The sequence below is a fragment of the Eublepharis macularius genome, chromosome 1 (genome assembly GCF_028583425.1).
Source record: "Eublepharis macularius isolate TG4126 chromosome 1, MPM_Emac_v1.0, whole genome shotgun sequence".
NCBI lineage: Eukaryota > Metazoa > Chordata > Lepidosauria > Squamata > Eublepharidae > Eublepharis > Eublepharis macularius.
The window spans coordinates 181,247,291-181,274,166 of record NC_072790.1 but is presented as its reverse complement, the minus strand read 5'-3'; the positions used below and the strand labels follow the sequence as shown (position 1 = coordinate 181,274,166).

Genomic DNA, 26,876 nt, shown 5'->3' with positions numbered 1-26,876 from the left:
TTACACACAACATTTTCTCCAGATCTGCATGATCAAATATACACTGTGAGTTCCATATTGGGAACTTAATTGCACGTATGCAAAGGCCCATTATGAATTGTGGCTATATGAAGTGGAACGGGCTTAAGCCTTCCCCCTCAATGCCATTTTCCTGATCAGAAATGGCTCTGGAGGCACTATTTGCTCCACTGGCAAAATCTAGATATATTGCATCAGTATATATGATGCCCCTCATGGTGCAAACAGTGACCCCAGGTACCCCTTCATGTCAGGAAAATGGCTGAAGCCTCCTTTCCTTGCAAGGTGTGATCTCAGTCTGAACTGTACCCACACATACCTGGGATTAAGTTCCTAGCACAAAACTAGCAATGCTTGTTTGATTGTTGAGTAAAAACATAACATGTAGTTATGTCCTCAGCCTAACTCACCTTACAAGGTTATTGCAAAGATAAATGAAATGTATCTACATAATGAGATTTCACAATCAAACCAACAGTGACTCCATAGGACACTTATGATCTTCCAAGCCACGTATAATCTTCTTAAATTTGAGAACTGCAAGACGTGAACCATCTTTACACATGTCCCCAACCCACAAACTTATAACCTTTTTTTTAAAGGGGAAGGGGAAATGTTCACAAATGACACAAGAAATTTTCTTCAGTTCTGCGAGTGGGAGCCAGGAGACAAAGGCAGAGACAGTGCAAGAGTGTATTGGTCTGTAACGGTTGGTGCAGATCTTAACTTTAAATCACTGTTTAGGCTGTTTTGATACCACAGGCCTGAAAGTTTGCTTTTAGGTTCTTGTGTAAATCCCAAAGTCCAGAATAAAGCCCAGGGTAAATGTAAGTTTGCAACTATTCTTTGGAATGTGCAGAGATAGCTATCATCATGCCTTAAGAAAAAATGAGATGGTTGAAGAGTCATGTGAGGCTCTCACACTTATGTCTATATAAGATAGCCATACCCCAACCCCCCAAATCTTTCAATCTGGGTTGTGGTAAGACTATCTTTTCTTTTTTGAAAGGGTTTAGTAAGAATTTTAGAAACTGAATTTTCTTTTTAAATCCAGGCTAGGTAGAAGTGATGACATGTTTGCTTTTTTATTTAATATGATTTAGTGTTTTCTGTATAATTGCGATTCTTGTATATCATTGTGATTTAGAGTGATTTTAAATACAATTCTTAAAAGACAGCATTGACTGATCACTGGCAGGTATACAAGGTGTACACCAAGACTTGGAATAAATAAACGTCTGACCTCTTTCCAATCATTCAGCATCTGTACTGAATGATTATGTGTTACTTTAAAACAGTCAAAGAGATTTTTGGTTTCCATATGCCTGTTTTGAGAAATGCCTCCTCATGAGTGCAAATAACTCCAGAACATCACCCTTTACCTGTAGAAGAAGCCTCGTCTGACTTGGGAACCACAGTTTGGACAACTTTAGCCTAAAGAATGTGTTAACTAAAATGCTATTGGTTAATCAGGTGGCATGCTGACTAGCTAACATATCCTACTATGTAAAAGGCAAGTTGTATTGGCAACTACTCGCTTTTTATCCTCATGCAGGTGCATTGTCAAAGACTGTGGCCTTGAGACTGCAGCAAAGCACCCACTTGCTGCTGGGAAGGGGACCCGCCAAATCAACAGCCTAAGCCCTCCTTTCCGTGTCCCCCCTCGGGTCTCTAGGCCACTGTGAAGCACCCACTTGTTGCTGGGAGGGGACCTGTCAAATCAGTTTTCTAGAGCCCATTGTATTTTTTCACACAACGGGTGTTGTTGCTACGTAGTTTGAAAATAAATCTGATTTGTATCAAAAGTTTTATTTTTTCCTCTGTAGATATTTAATTAAAAGTCTGTATAAAACTGCTCTTAAATTCACATTATTAGTAAGAAAGAAGTCAATTCACAGTCATGTCAGACAGTGAGAATGCCTGGCAATGACACTGGCTTTTATTTGACAATAAAAGCATGAAGCATTTAATAACAGCTGAAATAGTCTCAGCAATGAAGCAGCCAATGTGAGTTTTCTTTCTTTAACATGGAAACAAATTAGAATACGCTCTTTCCAGTTATCCAGAATGAATGTAACAGCTGAAGCACTCCTTGCCTTAACCAATCCCTTGGAATTAACACAAACATTCCTCCTACAATGAAATGACTTTGTGCCATATCTTATGGGGAAAATCCATGTGGAACTGGTCTGAGAGCACAGTTGAACACCTGTTTGGACCACAGGCACACAGGAATTTAGAAACCATTACTGAGGATGCATTTCCCTCTTTCCCACATCTTCATTGGCAGACAACAGCTGCAGTTACTGTGTGGCAGGATTCACATAACATGGTCCAATTGGTTCAATTCACACCATTAAAAACTGTCCATTAAAATAAATGAATTTTGCCTGGAGGTAGGATCTCTCACACCCACCCCCGGCTCTGACCTCCCCATCACTACTGATGCTCACCCTCCGAGGTAAGCAGCCTCTTGAGGGACTTGAGCCGATGTTTAAGATTTCTGTATAGAAAAGATATATAATCGCATATAAATTGGATGGTCGTCAGTTCATTCATCTTGCCTTGCCATCTTTGACAAAGAATGGAAACGGGACTGAAAAGAACTGGTCCACCCATCAGATGGTCAGTCTTGATTGGGTCATAACTCAGTGCCCTCTACAGCATCCCTGAACTGGATATTAAATTGGTCTTTCTACAGACTTCCTATGGACTTAGCACCTTGGAGCATTGATCACCGAATGACGTTATCTCGCTTTGACGGAATGAATGTCTACTACTGTTAAAGAATCTTCACTTATGATTACCATATTGTATATTAGCACTTTAAGAATTTAGTTCATAGGATTTTTCTGAATTGTTTACTACATCTATGCATTAGCACTTTAATACAGTCCTGGGTGTTGCTTTCTGCGTGTTCAGACTTGAGAGGCAGCTGGTATACATAAGTATATATGTTTTTAAATTATCATTTAAATCATTTTCTAAATAAGTAAAAAATATGAAATGTATATATAAGCAGTGGTTTTTCTTAGTTTTCACAAACTCCTCTGGTGCTATTTTTCGTGATACTTTGTGTGGTTATATACCCATGCTGGCCAGGGACACAAGGCCCAAGCTGATGAGATCACCTGCACTGATTGGCTGGCTAGCAGACTTATGCCCCGCAAGCCATCAGGCCACCCATTCAGGCCTTGAAGAGGCTGTGGGCTTTCAGGCCACATGGGGGTGTTTGACAGCCTCGATTCCAAACCCAAGTAGAGGAGAGGAGACCTCACAAGGAGGGAAATTGGTGGGGTGGTGGAGCCTGGGCTGTATAAGGCCCTGAAACCCCAGGCCAAGGACAATCTGGTCAGGACTGCGCCTGGAAGCCCCCAAGAGACTAAAGAGCAACACAACAAAGCCGGGGGGGGGGGGACCAGATGATTTGAACCTTCCTCCCCTCCATATCTGAGGGCTTGAAAGGAGTAGAAGGGCCCATGCCTTTGGCCACTCCCAGCAAGGGAGACATTATAACTATAGATTAAAATTTCACACTAAAGCCATTTCCACGCAGGTCATTTGTTCCAGGTTCAATGTTGCTGGGGGGGGGGGGTCCTGCTTCTTTACAGCATCTTGGTACATTTGTCCACCTCCTAGCATTTCCCCATTTTTTTCTCTAATCTTACTCAAACCTGCTTTGTTCAAAGTTTGGGGGCGGGGTTGCAATAAAGTATGGATGGCTGCTGTGTGGGTAGGGAAGTGACATGTCATATATACGTCTTATTTTTATAGTCAAAAGTTGTTTCTGGTTGTGCTGGTCCAAGACCAAACCATATTCCATGTGGTACCTCTATTAGGACCACCTATAATTACGTAAAACTGCATGAAGGCTTTAAGTTTCTGAAAGCTCTTCCTCACGGCTGGATGTTAGAAAATAAAAAAATAATGAAAGAGAAATAGATATTGTAGACCATAATTTTAAAGGCATTCTCTCACTAGCATCTCTGTGCTGAATGCACATTGGTGCATTTCATGTAAAGTTTCATGGGGAAACTTGAAAGCTTGCACACTGTGTCATTATAGCAAGTCCGAATAAAGCTATCCATGTAAAGGTATTTGGAAGTCAGATATTCCTAACTCTTTTTTTTAACACAGTTGGTTTCCATACAGAGACAAGCTTGTGTGCTTTTTCCATTGCTGCGGTAGGTGCCGATAAAGTGCAGCAGTGGGGCTTCTGCATGGCAGGTTGCCCCAGTCCCCCAGCAGAGGCTGCTCCCCCTCACCATGGCTACCAGGGCTTTTGCAATATTTTAAAAAAATATTGGCTCTAGAGTATCATTATATTGCTATAACATTAAAATGATAGGTGTAACAGATTCTCTTTATTTCAAGCTTTTATTTTTTTTAATGTAATTCTCAAGTTCCTTCCTTTGCAGAATGTGCCTTTCCCCTCATATCTCTGCAAGGAAAGGGGCTAGAGACTTAGTTTAAAAATGCTGAGAGTTCAGAGAAGCTCTTACAGTGGTATATCAATATCAGTGGTATGCCAATTTTTTAGAAGTCCCCCATGGTGGGGAAAGGGAATAGCTGCTGCAGGGACAGCGTCAGAGAAAATGGCTTCCATGTGCATGGGAAAATCCAATTTTCCTACTGGACCCAGGGATCAGTAAATCATCACAGATGCTAGCATTCAGGAGACACTAACCTGTATATCACCAGGTTCATTCACACAGCCCATAATCTTTTATTCCATTCAACTATCTGTGCTCTCCAGTGCATTCATTATGAATAACTTTGACTGTGTTAACCCAGTAGCATAGACACTTAGAGCTTTCTATACAATTGAAGAACATTGTACTGTCCAGTAACTACCAGCCAACTTTTAATAAAAATTCCTGGAAACTTACTGCCAAATTCTATGAACATTTATTCAAAAGCAAGATCCATCTGGTTTGATAGGATTTACTGCCAAATAAATGTGTACAGGATTGCAGCCTTAACCGTCAAGTCAGTTAATTTGCATAGTATCCTTAAATATGTACCAAAAGGGGCACACAGATGTGTGCGTGCCTCATGTCCAGAATTTTTGAATTTTGTATGCAGATTGTATAAAGGCTCTAGTCAGTTGCAAACGGATTGTTATAGCAACCAGTTAGTGAGCATGCTCATTCACAATACACATGAACTTCAAAATGGAAAAGATTCAACTCAAAACCAAGCCATCCAGATTGTGTGCCTGGGTGGTGTTGGACTAGAAAGCAGGTTTAAATCTTCATTGGGTGACTTGATGTTATCAGTGTCTCTCATAGCCTTGTTGTGAGAATAAAATGGGAAAGGAGAACCACATACATGGCCCTGTTATGTGATGGCTTTCAAGGATTCTATGCTGTCAGCAAGATATCCCACTGAGAAAAAGGAGGATTACTATGGAGTCCATTACATGGTCCTCTCTAGAGTCACCCTCAAAAAGAGGTATTCTGAGCCCCCATTTCACATTCCTTCCATAATATATTTTATATCTTTCTCGCCCAGTATTGACAGCACAGATTCAGCTGCAATGATTCCATTCATGAAGCTCAGTTCAACAAGTCAGAACACAGGAGAAGTTAACATATTACTTATGAAAAGTCTTGGTGCTAAGCAACCAGCATTGAACAGAAAATCTTTCCCATTAAGAGACTTTCCAACTTAAACATGTGTGGAGGTGGGAGGAGAAAGAGAAGTTTCAGTAAACCACTGAGAAAACTGCCAGGTGCCACCCTATTTTTGCGTAATACCCACTTTATTCAAAACTTACCACTCTTGGCTTATCTAGGGTCTGCAAAAAGGCTGGAGTCTGATCCAAGGACCGCTCTGGATCGCTGGAAATGTCCTCTTCAGACTCTTCCCAGGATGAGGAAAAGCCAGTGGAAGAAGCAGAGGAAGAAGATAGTTTCCTGATGGGCATATTTTGGGGTGGGCTCTCTCCTGCCTCTCCTTCCTCCTGAGCACCCAGGTCAGTAACAATGACTGCAGGGATGCTGCTGCCACCTCTATAGCAGCCCTCTCCATCTCCCAGGGATTTCCCCTGTTGCTCTCCTGCTTCTGCAGAGGGTAGCAGCTGCTCTCCAGGATGATTCTCTGGCAGGTCAGCTCCGATGACTTCCGCCATAAGTTCTGAAGAAGGCTTAGAGAGCGATGGTGGCTTCTTTTCAGAGTCTGCCAAAACCAACAGGTGGCGGCTGCTGTCCTTCTCCTTGTCAGTCCTGGCAGGACAAGGAGAGATGCCTGCCTCCAGGAGTTGCTCTCCAAAGGGCAGCTCCTTAGCCTCTGAGCCCTGCCCTCTGTGAAAGCTGCTCCTCCCCTGCAGGGGTTCTGAGAAGCCTGGATCCTTCGAGGCTCTGTTTACCCCATCGGACCCCTCTGAACATCTCCTACCACCTTCTCCTGGTTGCCTGCCACTGCTGGTCCCTCCTGATGCCTGAGCTCCTTGGCACCCACTTGCCCTATCCAGCCCTTTAGAAATTTGCCCCTCGGGGGACCGGCTCCAGTTCTCCAAGTCCTGCCTCCCACTAGAGCCCAGCCTCCTTGCCTTTCCCAAATCCTGCACCCTGGATATTCCCTTCACACTCTCTATCTCATCCCAATGGGGTGTCTTCGAAAACACATCTTCTTCTGTCTCGTCTGAACTAGGTGCAGGGAATAATTTTCTTCCCTTCTGTGCCTCTTTTGAATCCTGCGCTTTGGAAAGCCTGCAGCCCATCTCTGTCTTCTCTGAGCGCTGGGCGCTAGAGAGCCCGTTTGCCATCTCCATCATGCCTAGAGCACCAGAAGAGCTGCTGCTGCTCTTCTCTCTCTTGTCCGCGGTGCCTGTTAGACGGGTTTCAGCACCCTGGTCTGTCTCCAGCCCCGATGCCATCTCCGTGGCCTCCAATCGGGACAAGGGGCTCTCCGGTACCTTCACCTTCTCTTCCTCCTGCTGCTGCTTCCTGGTACTCTTCCCCAGCTGCGCTGGCCGGGCTGTACTGGGCGACGGCGACCTCCTCCTGCTCAGACGGGGGCTTTTAAGGAGGAGCGTAGCGGCGCCCGAGCTCTGCGCCTGGATGTGCGCCTCGAAGAGCCCCACTTTCTGAGTCACTTGCACGTTCTGCAGCTCCCGCTGAAGAATCCGCGCCGATACCGGCGAGGGGGACCGACTTGGGGGGCTCGCCTGCAACCCTTCCCCTAAGCGGCTCGCCCAGCTCGGACTGCTGAGCCGTCGAGGAGTCCCGCGAGGGCCCGCCGTGTTTTCGGCCGTGGCCGCAGCCGCAGGCTGCTCAGCAGAAGGGAAGAGGAAAGCCGACGCGGCGGCGGCACTGCTGCTGCTGCTCGGGCTACTGCTGCTGCTGCTGCTGGAGCCGACGCTGCGCCTGGAAAGCGGGCAGTAGCTGCTGTGCCTCTCGCTCCCCCGGGCCAGACCAGGCAGCACCTGCCTGCGCGTCAGAGGAGGCGTCTTGCTCCGGCCGCCGCCGCCGCGCTTCTCTTCTTCCTCGCCGCTCTTCATTATCACTAGGCTGTTGAGCGCGTAGCAGGACACGGCCATAGTAATGGGTCTGGCCGCCGGGGGACAGGCTCCGCTTCCTCCTCCTCCTCCGAGGTCAGCCTCTGCCGAGCAGCCCACGTCCTCTCAGGGCCGGCAGCGACAGCGGTGGCGGCATCTCCTGCGGAGCACCAGACGCGCAGGGACGATAAGCTGGCCCCGGCCCGCAGCTCCATAAACGACTGAGGAGAGAGCAAAAGAAGACGAAGGACAATGAGCGCGGGAAAAAGTGAGACAGTTTCAGCCAGGCGCGCTCATTCGCTGCCGGGCTCAACGCGTGGCCAATGGCGACAAAGCTCACGCTCCAGGGGCGGCCGGGACGGGACAGAGGGAGGCCGGAGCTGAGAGAACCTCGAGGGCGCGCCAGACTTTGGCCCTTGCCTTAATTACGGTTTATGAAGTTTTAAATACCATCACAGCAAGCAAAACTTTAGATTTTTTTACATCCCCGTTGACTGAGATATAACCAAGAATAACCCAGCTCCCCTCGCAAACAATCAAGTGCAAACAATCCAACCATCATTTTCCCATCGCTCCATCACTTTATTACAGTCGTTAACTAAAACATGGAGCTCCACAGGAATCATTTTAGATCCTGCATTCTTTCTACTGGAAAACATTCATTTAATTGAGGCTAGGAAAATCACACTAACAGTTCTCTCAGATGAAGGTACTCCAGCCTCTGCTTTTTACTGTCAGGGCTCATAATGGCAACATGCAGAATAAGAATAAAGCACCTTAAGCCATAGGGTAACTTTCTCTAAAGTAACTGTGATCACTAGCAGGTTGAGATATGATTTCTAAATATATCTGAGCCACCCCAGGAAGATACCCATGGTTCAAATTTGTTTTCAGTGCTCTGTCTCATGAGATACACAGAAAAGTAAGAAGAGAGGCTCTGTACAAGTGTAGCAAGCCTCTCGAGAACTGCAATCATTCCCCATGTCTAGGAACAAGGGAAGAGGACACACAAACGTTCACATGCCTGTGGGGCCTGTGGGTCAGTAGCAGAGCTGGCAACGTGGCAGTTAGAGTATCAGACTAGGATCTAGGACACCTATAATTTGAATCCACCACTCTGCCATGCTATGGGCCTGTCACTCCCAGATTAACCTACCTCACATGCTTGTTATTGTGGGAATAAAGTAGAGGTTGGTAGGAAGAATGGTGTAGGCTGCTCTAGTCCCCATGGGGGGGGGGAAGTGGGGTATATATGTCCTGACCTGGATGGCCCAGGCTGGCCAGATCCTGGAAACTAAGGTCAGCCTTGGTTAGTAATTGGATAGGACACCACCAAGGAAGGCCAGGGTTGCTATGCCGAGGCAGGCAATGGAAAACCACCTCTGAACATATCTTGCCTTGAAAACCCTCTATCAGTCAGCACTTTTTAACCACTTGACAGCACTTACTACAAGCACGTATCTAAATAAGCAAGAAATCTGCTTTAGATGCAGAAGGTTCCAGGTTCAATCCCTGGCATCTCAAGTTAAATCAATCAGGTTACAGGTCATGTGAAAAGCCTCTAGCCTGGGAGCTTGGAGAGGTTCCTCCAATCACCGTAGATGATACTAACTTAGACAAACCAATGGCCTGAGTCAGTATAAGGCAATTTCTTGTGTTCATGTAGCTAAGCAGTGGGTTGGAGGAGGTTATAAGCACCAGCCATGAGGCTGAGGAAGTTTACTATAGACTTTCTTATGGGGCTTCGAGGACTGATGATGGCACCTCTGACCCAGGTCATTGGCCTCAAGGAAATGACAGAGATTGAGAAGCAAGGCTGGGCATGGAAACTTACCACAAGGCTTAAGAAAGTGTGGGGTGAGGGCAAAAGTTCCTGGAAGTAAGGTCATGGAAATGAAGAACGTGACAATGTATGTGGAGAAGCTTTTCTGTAAGGAAGGAGGAGTGAGCGTTTGTGGAAAGGGAGGACAAAAGCCCTACATTTAAGTGCTTTGAGAAGCTATGGAAAGCAAGGCTGAGAGACTTGCCAATCCTAGGGAGCTAGTCATGCAAGGGTCTTTCTTTGCAAAGTGATATTGAGGTCAAACTAAAACACGATATTGCTAGGCAAGAAGAACTTATCTGTAACATTGTGTCATACAACTTTTTATCTACTTCTCCCCAATGATTCAAAGCAGCTTACATAATTTTCTATTTTATCCGCACAATAACCCTTTGAGGTAGATTAGTCTGAGAGTGTATGACTGGCTCAAGGTTACCCTGTAAGCTTTCAGGGCAGAGTGGGGATTTGAACCTGGGTCTTTCAGATCCTAACCCAACACTCTTACCAATATTGGCACTGATCTCCCAGCCATTAGACAATATTACTATTAGCATACCAGAAAATCTGAGGCCTGGGTGGATGTTATGCTGGCATGCTGGTGTTGCACACATAGAAGGATTGCATGAAGAGCAGAACTGTTTAAATGAGACTCCGAACTAGAGTTGCCATCTTCAGCAGTCTTTGGGGCAGTCTCTGGGGAAAGCAGAGTTTGGGGAGGGGAGGACTCTCAGCAGCAATGTTGTATTCTAGGACTTGTGTTTCTTGTAAACTTGTGGTATATCATAGAGTCTGTCCTTCAAAGCTGCTATTTCCTATAAGGGAACTGATTTATTTAGTCCAAAGTTCAGTTGTAATTCTGGAAGAACTCTAGGCCCCACCTGGAGGTTGGCAATCTGAGCATATAAGAAGTTGCATGAAAAAGTTCTTACAGCGATAAAGATGAGAAGCATGGCAAAGCTAAGGAAAGCATAGCTATAGAATTAATGCTTCTTTGTACTTGGGGTGAGAGGGAATTATCAGTCAACATATATGTATTAATGAATCACTATAAGTAGTTTGGCAAGTTTGCAACCACTCCTTGCCGCTACCTCTTTTTAAGAGTGTGAAAGAGTTTGAGCCCTTTATCTTATATGCAGCTGTGTTATATCTTATACCCTACATTAATGCCTCTTACTTGCTGGAATTTATATCTCATTGTACTCACATGTATGACTAGAATTTTTTGTGTCTGCCTGCTTGTATGGTTTCATATGACACACACAGCACCATCCTAAGCAGAATTACACCCTTCTAAGTCTCCTAAGGTCAATGGATTTAGAAAGACGTAACTCTGTTTAGGATCACACTGCAAATGAACTAACCAACACATGCCACTGAATACATTACACTGTACTCCATCTAGTCTATACATTTTGAAATAGCTAGGTCATGAACTCTAGGTGGGGGTTGCTATGCATCTGGTCCAGCTATCTACAGCTTGTCTTTTGCCCATTTATCTGGGAGTAAGAAATTTACTTCAGATTTAATATATTTAATATTAGGCTGTACAACATTGTTGGAGGTCCCTTCCAACCCTATGAATATCAGATATAGGCTGATTCCACACACGTTGGATAATGCACGTTCAATGCACTTTATCAATCATTTGAGGTGGATTTTTCGTTCCGCACACAAAAAAGTCCATTCCAAATGATCTGTAAAGAGAATTGAAAGTGCATTATCCAACGTGTGCAGAATCACTCGCAGTTTGGCCAAATCCCTCTATGCAATGTAAGAGGCAGATCATGTAAAATTATAGTGATAGTTATGCATAGCTGGGAAGCATGTACAAGTTTCATGTATTGCTGCTCTATGTACCTGTTTTTGCAATGCCCAGACTCAAGGCTATTTAACTCAGCATTCTTACTTCTTAATATTCTTTATTTTGTACTTAAAACCAGAGTGGCTAAGGATTAGTAAAGAGTGCCATGTGGTAGGCTCCTATACCAGTAGGGATTCCCGCTGATGTTGGTGATTGGCCAGGTAATCATCTGGTATAAAGAGTGTGGTCTGCCATTTGTAGTATTACATTATAGACTTCTGGTTTTATACACACACACGTACATATGTGTCAGTGGCATTATCAAAGAGTCTTGTGTTAGTCTTGGAGACTGACAAATTTATTGTGGTATAAGAATTCCATGAACCGCAGCACATTTTGAAAGATACACAAAATGCAGTCCTATTCAGAGTGACACCCTTCTAAGCCTATTGACTTCTATGAACTCAGAAGAGTGTAACTCTGCTTAGGACTGCTCTGACAAAGTAGTAACACTGGAAGATGGTTTTTATTTATTTGCAGTATTTATATACTGCTTTTCTACCATATTTATTTATTTATACTCTGCCTTTTCCCCAGTAGGGATCCAAAGCAGCTTACATCATTCTCCCCTCCTCTATTTTATCCTCACAACAACCTTGAGTTATACTCGGCTGAGAGGGTCGACTGGCCCACAGCTCCCCAGTGAGATTCCAAGGCAGAGTGGGGAACTGAACCTGGGCCTCCCAGGTCCTAGTCCAACACTCTAACCTCTATGCTATGCTGGCTCTCCGTAATGGTTCTCAAAGCAGTTCAGAGTAATAACAGTAAAAGAAAGCAATTAAAGCAACAACTAATTTAAACTTACATTCACAATACTATCCTAAGCAGAATTACACTTTCTAAATCCATTGATTTCAGTGGACTTAAGAAGAGTTTCTCTCTGCTTATGATGACACTGTCAATCATATACATGAATATCCTCAGTCCCCCACCCCCCAGCCACCCACACACACTAACTGACACACTTAAAGTATTTGTCAGAGTGGTTTCTGGCTTACAAAATCTTATTCCACAATAAATTTGTTTTTGTACAACAGACTTAACATGACTATTCTTGTGGAATATTCAGCTGAAATTGTACTATATGTATGCTGTAATTTTTTTTAAAAAAACCATACAAGTTGTTTCTACATCCTAAGACCATTCTAGCAGAGTCTGTGTTGTTATTCCAAATTCCCTAAGGCTAAAAGTCCATTCTGTGAGCTGGCTATTGTGTTCTATATTTCTGAAAATACAATATACTTTACTACACTATGCGATCCTCAAGTAACCATGCTTACTGAGTTTGTAAATGTATGGCTTGATCTCGGGCAAGAATATGCTCCTGTTGCCTGCTGTTTCTGGCTGTTTTCTACATTCACATGTACATCTCTCTTCCCTCCATCCTCCCATGTTACTGCATATTGTGTCTTAGAGAAGTATTCAATAAGCTTGTGAAATATTTTGAAGATTGCACAGTTAACCACATTTCTAGCAGTTAGGCAGCTAGAATTTGGGGCATGCAGGTTCCTGGTAGGAGCTTGCTGGATGACCTTGGGTCAGCCACACACCCTCAGCCTAACTTATTTCACAGGGCTGTTTGTGAGGATAAAATGAAAGAGAAGAAAATTATGTAAGCTGCTTTTGAGGAGAAAGATGGGATATTTAAAAAGTAAATAAATAAATACACCTGAACTTGTGTGTTGTTATTGTCTTATGGATCTGCCTGCATTTCTACTTGGTCAAGTAATGGGTATTAGAATTCCAACATATATTGCTGTTTTACACACAATACTGCACCCAGAGCTGTCTGTGACTGCTGTTTCTCTGTTGTGTAGTGGGAGCATGTGTGACCTGATGCAAACTAGCTGTCTTTGTGGTACCTCAATGGCCCATTAAGATTACAGCTCATTTTATAGAAACGTTGAGTGTCTCCAGATGTGGAGGAAGGTGAGGTGTGTGTGTGTAAAATATTTTGTAAGCCCGTTGGAAGCTGCCATCTGTGTTTATGTACAATCTAAAAGCCCCTTGATGGATGTATTTCCCTCACGATCCTGGGCGGACAGCTGAAGGCTATTACTACCAAACCTCCTGGAGCCTATCAGTATCACTGCAGAGCTCTACAATGCCACAAGATCAATGGCTGAACCGCCTCTCTGCATAGGGAAATCCACTTTTTCTAGAATCTTCATTCTCCCACTCACCCACCCATCCAGCCCTTTCACTCTCCTGAGTGCAGCCATCGGCGGATCTTGCCCGAAGAGGCAGCTGGTCTCCCCCTGCCAAACAAACACGCGGGTGAAACCTACATGAATTGTAACACGAGGGACGCCCAGCTCTAGCTCTTCAACAGAGCGGAGAGCAGTTTTGCAGAAGCGTGAAACTCGAGAAATACACATTGTGAAACTTTCGGACGGCTAGCAGCCGTGCTAGGTCTGCGGCAGTCAAAACAATAAAGAGTCCTGGGACGCTTTTAAAGGCTACCAAAAGTTTTGCGGCATTAGCTTTTGCTGCGTGCATCTAGCAAAGTGGGCTCCGGCTCACCACAGCTGATGGCACAATCCATCAGTCAGTCTTGAAGGGGGCAACGCTTTGCTTTGGGGGAGTTTCTGCCGCCTACGGCCGAGCCCAGGCGGAATCTGCTCTGACAAGGTCCCAGGAAAGAGAGATCCCCTAAAGAGAAGGGGAGGAAGAAAAGACGCAGAGCAAAAGCAGAGAGGTTGGCCTTACCTGTTCTATGGAGACTGATGCACCCTCCCAGTTCACATCTCCTCGGGGGGAAGCGCAGGTATCAAGACGCGCAGCCTTAAAAAAATACTCCAGAAATTATTTCCTCGTCCAAATCAAGGTTTGCTTTCTTTCCCTCTTACAGTGTAACTTGGTGGGGATACCCGAGTGAATTATTTAGCTGGTTGAATAGAGAACTTTATTTTGTTCACTGGCGTGCCGCTTGCTTACTTGCTTTTCTTTCCAACGCCACCCTTGTCATTCAGCGTGGCTGTTTGTTGAACATACAGGAGGAAAAAAAGAGCGAGCAGGGAGGGGAGGGGGTCGGAAAGCAGGAAGGAAGTTGTGAGCCTGTCTGGGGTTGAACTCAGCGGAACAAGTTTCTTTTCTTTTTCTTTTTTTTTTCTCTATCGCTTGGCAGGACCGCTGGAGGGAAACACTTTTTTAAAAAAAGTTTCCATTGTTAACTAGCTCAGAACAAAATCTGCTCCAGCCTTTGTGGGTTAAAGATACCACCATCCGTTTTCCACCCCTCGTTCGTTCTTACTATGTATAACTCACTGCAGCTATTTAAAAACGTATTTAAAACACTCGTTTAAAACAAGATCCCAGGCGGGGGCTTGTACTGGGGCTGCTGTCTCCATCCAAAACCACCAGTAAAGCCTAACGAGTGGGCGAAGAAGCAAGCCTAATCAGGTCTTCTCTGAAGTAAATCCCATTGAGTTCAATACAGTTTACTGCCATGTAAAACATGCATAGGGTTATGATCATACTCATGATGCATGTAGGAATAGTAATTGCCATTATCTGGTTCCCCTGGTGTGTGTGTGTGTGTGCGCGCATGCATATAAAGTGCTGTCAAATCCTGGTCAACTTATGGTGACCCTATAGGGTGTTCAAAGCAATAGATATTATGATGTAATTTGCCATTATCTGCATCTGTATAGAGATCCTGGACTTCTTTGGTACTAGCCAGAGCTGACTCTGCTTAGCTTCTGAGAGCTGATCAGACTGAGCTAGCCTGGGCCATTCAGGCCAGGGCTCCTCTCCCCTACTGAAACTAAAACTTAGCAAACGAAATGAACACTTTCCTCCTTCCTCTGCTTATCCTCCCACCCAGTCCCTACCTGGCTGTCTTCTCTGTTGTTCCTCTTGTGTCAAATTTTAGATTGTAAACTCTTTCAGGCAAGGATGTGTCTTCTTATACTTTGTAAAAGAAATACATCATGCACTTTGGTCAGCATTAAATGAATACAAATATATAATACCTAGAACCTCAGTTTCTTTCCAGTCTTTGTGATTTTAATTTGGCAAAAGAAGGTGCAGCTATTACTTTTTGCTGACTGTAAGAGTGAACTGGTTCTGATAAAAGCACCAAAGTCTTTCTTTGAGTACTAAAGTCAATGACCAGGTATTTTTATACATGGGGCTAGCCTAACATAAAGGTAGAATGATGTTACTTATATCAAACAGCAGTTGCTGAACAACCCAGAAAGATGTTAAATCACAGGCAATTGAATGTACGTTTCCTGTGGTGAGCATCATTTACATTCTTATTCCTTTAAAAAAGTGTCCTGGGATAGTTTGTGGGGAAATCTTCTATTTAAATGTTTCTTTTCTAGACCTGCTTGTGGTTTCCCATTCATGGTCTAGAAACAGCTGATCCATCATGCAATGCAATGCCTCATAGGCATGCCTGTGCGGAGTTGGACTGGGGCCCACAAATATTTATGCCACGGATACGCACAGATACATGATGACCTCTCTGGACTATGATCCATTCATAGCACAAAGCATATTTAGGGGGTTAAGAATTGCATTAAGATGTACACTGAGACATGTACCAAAACTCACATCTCCACCTTAAACTCTGCTTTGCCTTGATTCCTTTTAATCTGCCTCGTATATTCTCACTACAATCCAAGCATCACAAATTAATTTCTAATAAAATATTACATCATGTGTATGGCCAAAGTTGTGTGAAGCAGTAGCAAATAACTTATCCAACAGGGTAGGACAAATGTAGGGAAGAGGAAAAAGAAAGTAGCGGGGAGGCTGAGCTAAACGTATAGGGCATAAGCATTCAGTGCAAAGAAATGATAATGAGGAGGAGGTTTCTTCTCACCCAGTTACATTTCTCTATCATTATCTTTACAGCTGGTCACATATCTGACCATTTCTCCTTTTTTGTATACTTTATCTACAGAGTCCTCAGCACAGGTACAAAATACTAAATACTGTACATTACACAGGGAATGTAAAAACAGGAAGTGGAAATCACTCCTACTTGCTCTGTCACTGCATATTTGTAACAGCCAAAGCCACTCTCAGCGATTGCCTCACACCCAGGGAGCTCACTCCCAATCAGAGTCTAAGAATGGGCATTTGCAGAAGTGTTGCATGATCCTGTTTGGGCTTGCACAGAACAGCGGGGTCAGCCCGTCAAGCAGGTATGGATCAGTTTTAATTCAAGTGTGTAGTGTTTTTCAATTTAATTTTTTTTAAAGGACTGCTGATGCAGTGTTGTTTGTCCACTCTGTGGCCTTAGTAAGTAATGATGAAGTCATAGTAATGTAAATGACTATGTTTATTCCAAAATATGCCAGAATATTAATATGCCATAATTATTTCCCTTTCCTTTGTCGGTGATATATATGCATTCATTTTGTTGCAATTCCAATAATATTACCCATGTGTGATAAAAGAATCTGATGGACACACGGAGCTGCAAGTAAATCCCATTTTATTCAAAAAAAGCTTACTTTAGGACTGTTTCACCTATTATGGGCCAAATGTAAGTGCTGTGATTCCCAAGTACACTCTTCAGTGGACATAGATGGGTGTCATGCTGCTTAAGAAGATACTGTCAGACTGACTGCTTTCAACAGCTCACGCTTTTTACTCTCCCATTGCCATCAGTAGATATCACTTCACTGACCTTTGGCTGCATCATGCCGTGTGTTTTTATTAGCTGTTAAAGTGAACGCACATAAAGATACAGTGTATCAGTGCTACAACCAGTAAATATGTATCATATGAGTCATCTTAAAGGTAAGTGAGATTGGCTGTGACTCCCTGTTCAGTCGGTTCTCAGGGCCGAACATGGGCTTACTGCTTCATAAGGACCTGCTTCATAAGGACAGTGGTAGATCTGTATGTTTGAAGGTGCCTGCCCTAACTGCATCTGAGAGCGGGACCACAAGTGATGCCTGACACAGGTTGGACACTTGCCAGCTTCCCTCAAGTTTTTATGGGAAATGTAGGCAGCTTAGCGGAATGTTGGACAAGTGACAGTTGAAAAGTCCATTGGACAGCAGTCAGAGAGTCAAGCCGCGAGACCAGTATGGCCTGATCTTTAAAGAAAAGGGGGCTTGTGGCTTCTATGTGGGGCAGCACTTCTGGGGCTGCTTGGTTTGGACCCAGCTGGCAGCAGGAGATGGGAGAGCCGTTGCCACCATCTCTGGCCGAGTCCAAATTGAACAGCCCCTAAGGCACTGCCAGCACTGCTGGAGTTCACCCTATTACTAGCTGCAAGAGCTCCTCCAAGAACTTTTCTCTCAAGTTAAAGGGTCAGCTTGCTCCTGGCCTGGTGTTACAGCTGCCATGCCTCCTGCTATAGTGAGAAGCCTCTTGCTGTCAGCCTTGTTAGTCACTCCATTCAGGTCTGAGTGATTTTTTTTTTAAGTTTGTTGTTCACTTCTTGTACATGTTGTATTTGTTAAAAACTTCAAAATAAAGATTTTTTAAAAAAAATAATGACATCAAGTATGTTGCAATGTCACTTCCAGGGAAAACTCAGAAGTGACATAGGGTTACTCTAGGAATCACCAGAGTTTTCTGGGAATTCTTAGAGCTACCCTATGTTATTTCCAGGTTTTACCCAGGAGTGACATTGCAATGGAGTTGATGTCACTTGCCCCCAATACTTCCACCAGTTGCCAGGCTGCTAAATGGGCATCCTCATGAAATGGGCATTCCCTTACTAACTCTTATTAGCCCTCTTCCCTCTTTGTGATAAAACAGTGTGTGTTTTATGTAATTATATTTTGTGTTTATACTATGTTTGTTTAAAATATTCAGTATATATTTGTATTGTAAATGCTTTTTATGTTTGAAATATTTTAATGCTTGCCACATTGGAGGATCCTGAATTAGTTGGAAAAGTGGCATAGGAATGATTTAAATAATTGCTTGACCCAGGGCTTTTTTTCAGCAGGAACTCGGTGGAACAGAGTTCCGGAACCTCTTGAAAATGGTCACATGGCTGGTGGCCCCGCCCCCTGATCTCCAGACAGAGGGGAGTTTAGATTGCCCAAAGGCAATCTAAACTCCCCTCTGTCTGGAGATCAGGGGGTGGGGCCACCAGCCATGTGACATTTTCTCTGAGGGCAACCCACTGAGTTCCACCACCTCTTTTCCCAGAAAAAAAGCACTGGCTTGACCTAACCTTTCTTCTTCGTCCCTCCCCCGCCCCCCCCAAGCCCATACAGCGTTTGCAGATGAGTGCATGGAAACTTGTTTCTGTGTTTGGTTTTTATCAGATCAGAGTCTTTCTTCCTAACTAATAATGACTGAAATCAAAAATGTTCTTAATATCTGAGTCCAGTTGATTCCAATGAATTACTAATGAGTAAGGACGCTGAGTTATGCGCTTGTAAATCCTGTTGATTTTAACCTTGTTGTACACTGAAATCAATGGAACATGAAATGTGTTGGAACATGACTTTAATGTATTTAGGATGTGGCTGATGCATAGCTATGCCATGGCTTACTAACTCAGCAGCATCGTTTCTTTCCTTACATGACGCAGAAAGAATGACATTAACAGGAGCCACTGGAGCTGAAAAGATCTGTTTGTGTCACCTGCCCTGAAGCTGCAAATGAAATCTTTGGGACTTATTATCAAACAATGTGTTTGCAATTCTGATGTAGCTTATAATAATGAGTCGTACCAAAGTTCATTTAAGAAGGGAGAAAGGAAACTACTGTCAACATTCGCTATTAAGAGTACCTGGAAATGTTCTCCCTTCCAATTGGCTGTCCTATAACTGTAATTGGCAGTTTTGTACTTGCTTAAAATAATTTCTATTATAGCAAGAAAGAGTTGTTTTTCAAAGTCTGCAGTATGTCATGGAAGACAATTTTCTTTGTCTCCCGTTATTCTTGGCAATATTTCTTTTCTTCAGCTTTTGCAACCTCCCAAAGATGTATATTTTGTGACACTGTTGAGACAATCCACAGCACCTTTTTAGGGATGAGATGAGCAGGAAGTCACATGAAATGCTGTCAAAGTTTCCACTCTGGGCTGCATGGCCTACATGCTTTACAAAAACAGGGAGGGGAACCACTCTGTGATTTGAAAGACAAAGGGAGAAGGTGGGAATTTCTTACATGGAATTTAACATAAAGCTCAAGTAGACATGGATATACAAGGGTACTTGAAGGACCTGTTCCTCAAATATGCAATTGTAAGGGTTTACTAGTATACATTATACACAACAGATCTTTATCTCAGGCTTTACGTTCTGTGAAGAGAAAGACAGCTTTGAAAATACGTAGCAGATGTTAAAAAATGGATCGTTATTAATCCCAAAAAGCAACAGAGCTATGAAAATATCCTTACATGAGGTTGCTGAACAACAGTTTATTATCTGTATACAATACTTGGTATTGCCATGCAACGTATTACAAAAGCCAGTGGACCAGGATCTGACATGACTGCTGTGGCACATTTTTCTTAGCAGCAAACCAGCCTTTAAATGTCAAGCAATTGTTTGAGTCTTTGGAGAAAATTCATGCACACACACACACCGGGAAATACTATTATCGTTATTATCAGGACTGAATTTTTATCCCACCCTTCCTTCAGGGAAGGCAGTAGAGATGGCTATCCCCTCCCCATTTTATCTTTATCATAACAACTGTGACTAGTTCAAGCTCACCTAGTGAACTTCATGCCAGAATGGGAACTTATTGGAGAATCAGGATTTATTGGAAAATCAGCTGCGAAACATCTCACAAATGCCTGGATTCCCTATATGCCTGAGGTAACCAAAAAAGTAGCAGGTGAAGCATTGGCACTGTAGCATCCATGCTGTTGCATGAGCACAAGAAGGATCCATTTTGTTTCCATTAGTCAGAAGTCACCTAGGTATGCCTTCACTTAGCCAAGATCTTGAAATGACCTGGGGTGGGAATTTGTACCACGATAAGAAGACCCAGCTCTCCCACCAAGGCATACCATGCAATTATCCACCTATTTAGAACACTCTCAAGCAGCCTACATACAGGTTGCCTATTACTAAGCCTGGATGGTGGCCAAGATATATCAAGTTTTCCATGTTAGCTTTGTCACAAATTCCACTGGGAGAGCCATGTTAGTCTATTGCAGGGAGGAAAAACAAAAAGTCTTGCGGCACCTCGAAGATTCATGGATTTATTAAAATATAAGCTTCTGTGGTTTAGAGATCATTTAATCACATGCATTTTAACCCACAGTCACAATTTTTTCCTCTATGCGTGTGTATCTGCTCTTTGAGAGTTCATGTCATGCATTTGATGAACTAGGCCTACAAAAGCTTATAGTCTTTAAAGTTTCACATGATTTTTTTCTTTCAAGATTGTTAGCTTTGTAAGTAGATAATATTAGAAGGTCTTTGGAAAATTTTGACATTCTGAAGAGTGAGGAATAACTACTGACTGTGTCAGCTTTCTCATGAACTGAGATGATTAAGCTTGTCTGGTCTGGTAGGAACGATCAGGACTGGCTCAGAGCATTTTAGCTGCCCTCCACAACTTTTTTCCTGCGCCTCTCCAGCTAAGTGACAGTCCTAGGTGGTGTCCAGAGGCAGTGCCTCTGTTGCCCACCTTGGACTTGGCGGGAGAGATAAGAGTGTGGCGGGTGTCCATCTCTTCCTGTATTGCCCTGCTTTGGACCCTCCATAGGGCTTTCATAGCCCAATTTTGGAGAGTTTCAGCTGTAACCACTAGGCAATGTTGTCATCTGAGGATACTCTATACAGATATTCATAGCTTTCAAGCTCCACACAGATATTAACAGCTTTGAAATAGAACAAGAACAAAGAAAATACAGTTTACAACTCTGGAAATTGGAATTGATTATTCAAAGTGGACTGGAAGGATTGGATGCTTGATGAATATTTATGGATATTTATTAGTTGTAGATGTTTTGAGCATTTACACTTTTGTATGAATTAAAAATATAAAAATTTACAAAATATATTAAATATATAAATTTAACCTTCGAGGTTTGTAATTTGTTTGAGAGGATTGATTCTGTGAACCTGGGCAGATCATAAGGGGGAGGGCAGAATGGGTTACATCAGTGCTAAGTTCTCATGGCCTTCTTACATGCCCAGGGTAATGCTGATCACCACCTTAGGGTCAGGTAGCAATTTTCCACAGGCCAGTTTGGCTAGTGATCTTGGAGGTGTCTTGCCATCTTCTGGGTATGGAGCAGGAGTCACTGGGGCAGTCGGGGGGTGGGGGTAGTTGTTAATTTCCTGCATTGTGCAGGGGGTTAGACTAGATGACCCTAGAGGTCTCTTCCAATTCTATGATTCGATTATTCTAATTGTTCTGTGTGGAATACAGTTTCACTGATACAACTGTCTGAAGACTGGGTTGGAATTTTTTAGTCTGTGTGCTTGTATTAGGAAATTAATCAGTCAATAAACTTTTCCTTGCATTCAACTAAAATCAGAACAGTATGTTATGCCTCAACAAAAAATGCTGTGTAAAGGATTGAACTACCTTTCTCTTACTTGGCAACAGATTTTTTGAAAAGAAATTCCAAACCCTGAGCTTCAGTAGAGTACAACCTCTTTTATCTTTGATTCTTACAAGTCAATCAGCAGAATTATACCCTTTGAAGCCCACTGATATAAGTGTAGCTCTGCTTAGGATGGCACTGTCAGTTCTCTGCATTCTCTAATACTAAATTCTGACCCTTTTTCATTGCTACATAACAATTACACTTCTTCCAGTAAAGTTCCATGAAAGTTAAGCTCACTTTATCAACCTGTGTGTGCCTGTGTTTGTGAATAAATATATACACACTTAGCAATATATCACTGTCTGCTACCAGGCTGAATTAGAATTTAAAATGGAAGCCAACTACCCCAAGATTTTCTGTCCCCCAATCTCTTCATTTATTTTGATGTGAGTGCTATAGTTGTGTATTGACTTCCTGAGCTCCTAGGAATATGGAGGAAAAAAATGTGGCGGTTGCGCGAATGAGCAGAAGACAACCTACCCCTCTCCATGATTTCCACAAAGCCCAAATATGGCCCTTGTATGCTAAAACTGTGTTTCACAAGTTTCAGAGAAGCACTTTTGCTGCCTCACTTCCTGAAGATGTGCAAGAACCCCTTTTCTCAGTCTATTGCTTTTGAAAGGTTTCTGTGTCTGATTCTACTTTCAAAATAACATGAAAGTTCTGAATACGTATAAAATCCACTGAACGTCATACAAAACCCACTGCATTATACATCTGGTACAGGTCTGTATTTACATACCCATATGGGTAGAGCCTGCTAACAAATCTGTTTGTTCGTAAGATTTTATTTAAAATTTTATTGCTCCGCAAATCATGATGCTAATACCCAATTATGTGCTTTTAAATCCCTTTTGAACCAACAGCAGGCACCTATGTAACTAGAGAGGAGATGCAAACTTACCTTCTGCCAGTGGGATAGACCTACCAGTTGGTGCACGAGGGAGGGAGGGACCTCTCAACTCCTGAAAGGGCTATACTGGGGATCGTTGGAAAAAATGGCATGAAAAATGGAGGATAATATATAGAGAGAAATCAGAAGATGTTATCTGTGTTCCATCTTGGACCAATGAAAAGATGGTATAATCCAACCCAGTGCTGCAATTAATAATTGCACACATGAAACAGATATCACAGAATTTGGTGCAAGCAGGTGCCCACCGATGCATCTGTCAAACTCTCACACCTGCTCCCATCCTATAACCATAGGGAATGTGTGGATCTTATACAATGCAACAAAATATTCAAAATAAAAATATTTTGAATTACTGTAATAAGTCAGGCTCAAAGATCAAGGAGGATCTTGTTAAGACAGGGTGCCAAACTGAGCTTTAATTTCAGTCATTCAACAAACAATGGAAAAGTAGAACATTTATGGATGAACTCCAATGATCTCCCAAAAGCATACCCTTGGCCACCTCATGCTGAGTCTTGGTTGCCAGTGTTCTATAAAGCATTTGTAAATGTCAAATTCTTCCATTTCTTATTCATACAGTCACTGAATAACTCATCTTTGAACACATACAAGTATGACTTGCTTTTTAACCTGAAAACCTATGCATGCTGATAGTAAGCCATATTGCATTAACTGAAACCTACTTCTGAAGAACATACTTAAGACTGGGAAACATGAGTAGTACAATATGAAGAACCGGAAAGGTTTGATTTTTGAAGTCCCACTTCTCAGCTTAGCCAATTACATATGCTTTAAAAACTTTATCAAATACACAACTATGTTGGGCATATTTCCTTCCCTGTTCCCCTGTAGCATATTCTCCAGTGGACATACTTTGTTTTCCACTAGAATTCCCCTTGATTCAAGGGTTGGGGACTATTGTATTTGCTACCATGGTAATTTGCCAAATCTTAGTATATTAAGATTCATTAGCCTTCCCTTTACCAGTCGTGAAGGACATGATTTGATTTGAAGGACGTGACTCTTCAGCTGACACAGTGAGGAATTTTGAGTGACTGTCTGGTAGGGAAGTCCTCCAAAGCAACCTTCTTTCCAACAGTAGGGATACAAAAAAAAAAGAAGTAATGGGCTATCTTAAGGAGCATTTCTTAAGATCAAATAAGAACTTGGGTGTTGGTGTAACTTTTCTTTGTATGGATTCTATGGACCTTAGGAAGCAAACTTTCACACAATTGTATGTTAAGAAATTTTTTAAAAAACTTTTAACAATAAATACAATTTCCCCCCTTTAACTAAATGCATAAGTGCAACCATACAGAAACGTTCAGCCAGCACTGTGTTTGAAAAGGTAAACAGTTCAACTTGTGGGATCCCACCAAGGGATAGAGTCCTTTTTCACAATCTTTCCAGTTTGAAGCCACTGGAACCCAGGCTTCTGTCCTCTTCTTGCAGAATTACAGCCCTTATTCAAGGTGATAAAACCATATTAATTATTATTCAGCTCCCCAGCAACCAGCTTCTTCCTCAGCTGCCTTGTTCTAACTACTGACTCCGCCCTACTGGGCTAAACCAATTACCTCATAGGGGTTACATTAGCACTTGAAGAAGAGATGGGGAACTGGTTAATGAGACAAACATAATTCCACTAATCCAATTCTGAAGACCTGCGTGGCATCCTTGCCAACCAATTGTTCCATATTTTTGTAGGCAGCCATGCTGACATCTGCAAATGTCACCATTGTGTTTGCCAACCGGATCTGCAAGGTACAGCCCTGTAGTCAAGTACAACACTTGTATCCATAGCCAAAGGGGTGAAACCACTTTTAAAACCTGCCCTTTAAAGGGATGACTGGAGAATACTGACTGAAAATGGATTCTTGCTGGAGGAGACCTAGAGAACATTTAGGTGTTTAGCTTTACAGTAGTTTTATTTGGGGGAAATGTGCTGCCAATTGCCTGACATTTTCATTCTTCGCATTTAAAAAAGAAATCCTCCCACACCTACTAGGAGCCAAAGCAGAGCTGTAGCTGCTCTTCAAGAGCAAGAAAGCGAAAACTATGAACAGACCAAAAAGCACCAAGAGGTCGGTCAGTGTGCTCCTGGATAGAGCCAATGAGAAGGAAGAACACTATGTACCTGCCTGTCTCCAAATGGAAATGAGGTTCTGCTATAAAGGAATACTGAAAAGAGAGGCACACCAAAGCAAAATCAAACATTATTATTATCATCAAGCCTCTAAGAAATGGTTACCTTTCAGATTCCCAGACAAAGCTGTGTGCAAAATATGTAGGGATCTTTGACCGAAATAAAATTTCTTTTCCCACTGCACCATCTTTTACTTTTCCTTCTCTACCTTGATTTTTCTAGAAAGGAGCCATAGAAATGTCAACAGAAAGCAGGAGAAATGCACTAAATGGCTGGAAAATGTTTGTTGTGACAAAAAAAAATTGGTTGTAATAAAAAGCCTTGTCAAGGCTTCCATAAGAAAACAGAAATGTTTCTATAAGAAAACAGAAATGTTAATTTTTCAGGCCTGTAGCTTGAGAGTTTTAAGGTAACTTGTGAAAGAACCTTTATTCCTTTTTATATACTTTATCACTTCCACAAAAGAATCAAATATTGCTGTGTCTCATTTACAGTGCTTACAGCAAATGCCAGCTGGTCTTGCTGACTTTTTAAATGGCACCCACCAACATCTTTCCTGACATCTACCAGGTGTTTTTATACAGTGGCTGGGTCCAGGTGGGACCAGCAGAGTTTTTGATTGGCCATTGGAGATCTTCCAGATACTGCCAGGCAAGTGTTTCATAGCTAGCTCAATATGTGTACTTGTGTGTATGCAAAGAAATATTTTTAAATAATACATTCATTTTAAAAAGCATCCTATTGAAACAGATCTTCTGCCTGAAATGGTGAAGAGCTACAATCTGAATTATACAAAACCACACTCCCTGATATTTTGTGATTGGCTCCACCTCCTGCAACAGCCATTTTGTGGTTGTGCCCACCACTCTGTGTCAGATTTCAAAAGGTACCCACAGGGTCAAAAAAGTTACAAACCCCTGCATTATGAAATGCAAAATTTCCAAACGGGATTTAGATCAATATTAAAACAGGCAAATGTATATATGGAAAACTAAACGGTATCTCTGAGTAAACAGGAAAATAGATTTAGGCTGTAACCCTGAACACATTTAGTGGAGCGTAAGTCCCATTGAACTGAGTGGGTTTACTTCTGAGTAATCATACTTACAATTGCAGTCTTACAGAGTTACTTCAGTCTAAGCATATTGAAATCAATGAGCCTAGACTGGAGTAACTCTTCTTAGGATTGCACTGTTAGACTAACAAAAACACAATACAGTTACTTGAATTTGACAAGGGCAGCCCAAGAACTCTGAAATTCTCACCATTCCGTATATTTGCTAAAAATTATATATTTAACTGTGATATGAAATATAACTGAAATATATTTAATTTCACTGAATTACAGAGACACCAAAAATAACAGTGTGTGCTGCAACAATGAAAAATGTAAATTATTAGGAAAAATTAGGAAAATATTACATTCTCATTGTACAAATCTGGCACATCCAAAATGTATTCAACTAGGTACAGTTTTAGGTCCAGATTTTGGATAATCAAAATGATCAAGAGGTTAGAGCATCTTCATAAGAAAAAGCTAAGTGTCTAGTACTTTTCAATTTAGACTGTAAAGGGAAACATGGAAGACATATCAAAGCATACATAATGTTGGTAAAGTGAAGAGAGAAAGAACCCTTTCTCCCTTTCCCATAATGCTAGGAGGTGGGAGTGCTCAATGAAATCGATGGGAAGTAGATTCAGGATAGATAGCAGAAAGTGCTTCTTTGTACAATGCATAATTTATTGAGTGTACTGCCACAAGATGCAGTAATGTCCACTAACTTATATGGCTTTAAAAGAAGATTATTCATTTATGTATTTAAAATATTTATATGCCATTTCTCTATGAATTGTATACGAGATGGTGTCGTAAATAGACCAATGACATAATCCTTTTTAAAAAATCAACACTATCAAATCAAGCAAAAACAGGAAAACAGCTAAAATGAATAGCAGCAGCTTAAAGCAAAGAGCAAATCAAAAAGATCGATGATGATTGTCTAATAAATTCTGGGAGTATACGTTCATCGAAGGCTCTTAGACAACGAATGAATGGAACTTTGTGGGGGAATCTTGTTGTCCATTATGGGAAACAGAATGCTGAACCAGAT

The 26,876-nt window shown here is 42.3% G+C and overlaps 1 protein-coding gene across 1 annotated transcript in view; it reads right to left on the bottom strand.

The window, feature by feature from the left end:
- The window catches only part of ITPKB (inositol-trisphosphate 3-kinase B), a 111,363-nt gene extending 97,183 nt beyond the window's left edge, over positions 1–14,180 (bottom strand). Inside the window, exons 1-2 of the mRNA XM_054983295.1 lie at positions 13,912–14,180; positions 5,798–7,740 (exon numbers count right to left, since the gene is read on the bottom strand). Coding sequence (XP_054839270.1) covers positions 5,798–7,561 — 1,764 coding nt within the window. The 5' untranslated portion in view covers positions 7,562–7,740; positions 13,912–14,180. The remainder of the gene's footprint in view (positions 1–5,797; positions 7,741–13,911) is intronic.
- Between the last annotated feature and the right edge of the window lie 12,696 nt (positions 14,181–26,876).